General features: G+C 46.2%; 1 protein-coding gene across 1 annotated transcript in view; it reads right to left on the reverse strand.

Moving 5' to 3' along the window:
• Positions 1 to 2,533: 2,533 nt before the first annotated feature.
• Positions 2,534 to 5,000, reverse strand: part of lcp2a (lymphocyte cytosolic protein 2a) — a 12,540-nt gene continuing 10,073 nt past the window's right edge. The window contains exons 20-22 of the mRNA XM_070856117.1: positions 4,708 to 4,782; positions 3,715 to 3,864; positions 2,534 to 2,995 (exon numbers count right to left, since the gene is read on the reverse strand). Of these exons, the coding sequence (XP_070712218.1) occupies positions 2,858 to 2,995; positions 3,715 to 3,864; positions 4,708 to 4,782 (363 nt within the window). The 3' untranslated portion in view covers positions 2,534 to 2,857. The remainder of the gene's footprint in view (positions 2,996 to 3,714; positions 3,865 to 4,707; positions 4,783 to 5,000) is intronic.

Consider the following 5,000-nt stretch of genomic DNA (forward strand, 5'->3'; position numbering starts at 1 on the left):
ACACTCTCACTCTCACACACATGCACACACTCTCACACACACGCACACACTCACACACACACACACTCTCTCACACACACACACACACACACACACACACAGATTGAGTGTGTGAGAAAATAAAGAGCACTGATCTGAAGGGTTCATCCTCTGGAGAGCAGCCGTCTTTTCCTGGTTTCTGCTTCTGTCATGTGAACATTTGCAGCATTTCCTCTGAATCACTGAAATCATGTGAGTCATGTGACTCATGTGAGTCATGTGAGTCATGTGACTGGGTTTTAAAGGGTAATTCTGGTCTATTTTTAAACTATTTTGGGTCAAACTGACTCGTAGGCACATCAGAATATGTTCAAACACCGTCCAGGTTTAAAAACAGAGGAACTACCCTTTAATAATGTAGTGAAGGAGTCACTTTTACCTTTCTAACAAACCGAACCGTGTCTGTCTGTCCGTGTTGTGTCTGTCTGTAGTTATGTTTGACACATGCTTCTCTGCACTGGGACTTTAATACTTTTACAGGAGGCCAGTGAGGTTTATATTATATTATTTAGCTCTGTAGTTCTGTGTCTCAGCTGTTCTGAGACCTGTGAAGCTCTCTGAGACGATACACTGTGATGGGAGGCTACCGTTAGCTAGCGCTAGCAGTAGGCTAAGCTATTAGCTTTCGTGGTAAATCTACGTACACGAGCTAACGAAGCTCTGTGACACATTATATATTACAGGAACAGGAAGTCAGCATCTTCAGCCACCTGAGTTGTGTCTGTGATCCTGATGTTGTAAAATAAAGTTACATAAACATGAAGCTGAATCAGCCGCAGCCTTTAGCTAACGTTAGCGGGAGGCTAAAGTGTTAGCAGCATCCAACATGGCCGCTCCTCTCCTGCTCTCCCGGTGAACCACCACCGTGTGGATGTTGTCGGTCTGATGATGACGCTCCCTAACGAAGCCGTCAGCTCCTCCAGGTGTAGCAGGAACCTGAAGGCAGCAGCTTCACTGACTCTGACTCTGTTTCCCTGCCTTCACTGCCTGAGGAGTCCTCCTCCTCCTCTGGGCCGGTCGCTCTGCACAGGACACACTGCTTCCAACGCTGGAACACAAACTCCTCCTGCACTGAGTCCGACGTTCAGCCTCACCTGAAGGTTTGCGGAGCAGCAGTGGAGTTTTAGGAGGTTGTTAAGATCAAACTGTCGCCTGGATTTAATGTTTTAACTCTGACCTTTAACCCAAAAACCCTCCAGACTACAACACTCAGTGTGTCTGGACAGACTAACAGATCTTTTCCTCTTATCTGTTCACCCTCTGCCAACCTCAGGTGATTCACACCTGTGTGTGTGTGTGTGTGTGTGTGTGTGTGTGAGAGTGTGTGTGTGTGTGTGAGATGACAGTTGGCGACAGCAGCAGTAATCTTCGCCCCGCGGTGCCTTCGAGGACGATGCAGACAAAACAACACACACAGTCTGAACTATAACTGACTGATGATGACTGGGATTATAGGGGGTGTCAGAGCAGGGGCTCATGGGAAAAAAAAGGTAACAGAATACCTGTAACTGTCAGTCCAGTGTGGAGGGGGACTGGAGACATCTCCTCACTCACCCTTTCATGATAAAAGCCTCTTTATTCGTCTCGCCATCAACGTATTTTCATATTTATCGCTCTAGAAAACGTTGGAAGCAGCAAAATAAATAAAAAAACACTCGCTTGAGGTTGTTTTTAAGTTAATGAGCTGAAAAGCGTTGGTCTGTCACATGACCCACGGGATCAGCTGTCTGCTCGGACGCTCTACCTTCATCTTCTCCGTCTCTGACAGCAGGAAACATCTTTTTATTTCCAGTGTGTCACTGTTGTAATCACGTGTTCAGCTTATTGTTGCCTTGAAGGACCTCCAGACTGTGTATATGTTCAACTTCAGAGCCGTTCTCTTCTTCTTCTGTGGTTTCTGCTATAAGTTCCTTCCCGTCTCCCCTTTTCTCCAGTTTGTTTACATTTTAATAATAATATAATGTTCCCCACAACCCGTCCATGTGATGATGACGTGTCATTCAACAGTGATCCCTGCTAGCTTTAGGTTGAAGCCACCTAAGCTAGCGTCTGTTTGGTATGTTTACTTTATTTGTGTAGGAAAAATAACACGGAGGCTTGTTTGTTTAGCAGAAGAGTTCCATAAAGAGCTCCCTGTGTCACCGCGTCTTCGCTATGCATTAGCAGGAGAATCTTCACACTGACTAACATGCATTGTGATCTCCCCCCAATAGGGTTAGGGTTAGTTTCCAGTCAGGCTGCACCCAACACCAAGGGCAGAGGGCTAGCACGCTAACATTAGCTAACTAACAGTAAACACAAGCTGAGGCTGATGGGAACGTCACGGTAGTTCTGCAGGTCTTTGGTGAGGATCAATAATGTTATAGTGGTTCATCTTGGGGGGGGGGGGGTGTTAACTATACAGACAGCACATCATCACATTTTCTCTGCCTTGTATCGAGGAGGTGAACCAGTGGAGTCTGACACAGAATAAAGAAGACAGAGACACAAAAGCAACAATGGGATGTTGGTTTATTTAGCTCAACACGTGCAGCGTAATATTCTTCAGCTAAACACTGTGGAGACACAGCGCTGATCCAGCATCACGTACCTGAAGTACCGTCCTACAGACAGTCAGAGCACCGACACAAAGCTACAAACTTTAAATGTAAATGGTGGAAAATAAGCAAATGAAGCAATACGTGCAAAAAATCTGACTTTTTTCAATAACAGTCACAGTAAAAACCTTCCAGGTCAAATGTCGACCACACAGTCTGAGGGGGACTTGACTCATCCGGCCTGATCCGGTCCGACGTGGTTCGTCCGGTCAGGACCGGGTCTATCCGGTCATGCAGTACCCGGCCGGGTCGGAGAGCAGACACTGGTTCTGCTGGCCGGAGCCGCGATTTTTGGCGTCGATGAGGAGCAGAGGAGACTGGGAGTAATGGCCGATGATGCCGCTCACCGATGGGAAAAACTGCAAACACACACACGACTTACCGTCTAACTTCAGTCACCTTTCACTCACTCATGATCTCAGACTAAAGCAAACATAAGCAGCCTCTTGTGATTCTGCTGATATTCACTGGCACATTTTATCAGCTGTGTCTAGCTAACAACATACGCTAACGTTAGCATCAAGAGTTCTGACCTTTGAATGTGTCCAGCTGCCCTGTTTTAAAACAAGGACCCTGTAAAAAGTATCTACCTGTCGGCTACATACATGATATAATGCTAACGGACTGAAGCTAAAGCTAACAGGTCCCAGGTTGTGACATCATGCTAACAGCATGAGGCTAAAGCTAACAGACTGAAGCTAAAGCTGACAGACTGAAGCTAAAGCTGACAGACTGAGGTTAACGCTGACAGACTGAGGCTAAAGCTGACAGACTGAAGCTAAAGCTAACAGACTGAGGTTAAAGCTAACAGACTGAAGCTAAAGCTGACAGACTGAAGCTAAAGCTGACAGACTGAAGCTAAAGCTAACAGACTGAGGCTAAAGCTGACAGACTGAGGTTAACGCTGACAGACTGAGGTTAACGCTGACAGACTGAGGTTAACGCTGACAGACTGAGGTTAACGCTGACAGACTGAGGTTAAAGCTAACAGACTGAGGCTAAAGCTAACAGGTCTCAGGTTGTGAGATCATGCTAACATGCTAGGTCAGATAAGGGCTAACACACTCTTCATGTTTACCTCCTGGACCTTGAGTCCGGTTCCCAGCAGGAACTGCTGGTGCTGCTGTCTGATCTGGATGTTGTAGACTTTGTCCTGGTAGAAGACCATCAGGGTGAAGGGCTGACTGGCCAGCTGTCGGGTGCTGTCCCTCACCAGGTACGCCCCATCCTCCACACAGACAAAGACAGACATGACGGCTACTACTACTTCATAGTTTTAGCTCCACTTAGGAGAATACAAAACAATCTCACAAAGAAGATGGTATTTGAATAATGGCTGAGTGCTAATGGACTGAGGCTAAAGCTAACAGGTCCCAGATAGAGAAGACATGCTAATGGACTGAAGCTAAAGCTAACAGGTCCCAGATAGAGGAGACATGCTAATGGACTGAAGCTAAAGCTAACAGGTCCCAGATAGAGGAGACATGCTAACGGACTGAAGCTAAAGCTAACAGGTCCCAGATAGAGAAAACATGCTAACGGACTGAGGCTAAAGCTAACAGGTCCCAGATAGAGGAGACATGCTAACGGACTGAGGCTAAAGCTAACAGGTCCCAGATAGAGGAGACATGCTAACGGACTGAAGCTAAAGCTAACAGGTCCCAGATAGAGGAGACATGCTAACGGACTGAGGCTAAAGCTAACAGGTCCTAGATAGAGGAGACATGCTAACGGACTGAAGCTAAAGCTAACAGGTCCCAGATAGAGAAAACATGCTAATGGACTGAAGCTAAAGCTAACAGGTCCCAGATAGAGGAGACATGCTAATGGACTGAAGCTAAAGCTAACAGGTCCAAATACTTAAAGACACAAACGTTACAGCTCCTGTGTTCTGTGACGTGACATAACTGTTTTTGTCAGTGGAGTCTGGTGGCTTTTAAAAGAGCGATATAACGGCAGAAATGATCAAAACATCAAAATAAAAAATATTCAGATTTCCTACATAACAACAACGTACCTTCAGAGGTTAAACACAAACTCTGCTGTACTTTTACTGCTTTGTTTTTTTTACCTTGCGGACTCGTTTCAGACATCCCTCTGCCTGACCTCTGGTCACTTTACCCACATACCAGTGGGGGTCCAGCCCCTACACACACACACACACACACACACACACACACACACACACATACACACACACACACACACACACACATTATATTTGTGAGAGTTCAACCGAGCAGGAAACACAAAGCCAACAGCTCCACCTGCTGTTCACACTAAAGAACATTCACTCACCTGACAGGCTCAGAGTGTTATTCTAAGTGTGTGACAGCATCATGGAAAGGATCCCTACAGAGAGAG

This window comes from Pempheris klunzingeri, unplaced genomic scaffold, assembly GCF_042242105.1.
Source record: "Pempheris klunzingeri isolate RE-2024b unplaced genomic scaffold, fPemKlu1.hap1 Scaffold_57, whole genome shotgun sequence".
Classification (NCBI taxonomy): Eukaryota; Metazoa; Chordata; class Actinopteri; order Acropomatiformes; family Pempheridae; genus Pempheris; species Pempheris klunzingeri.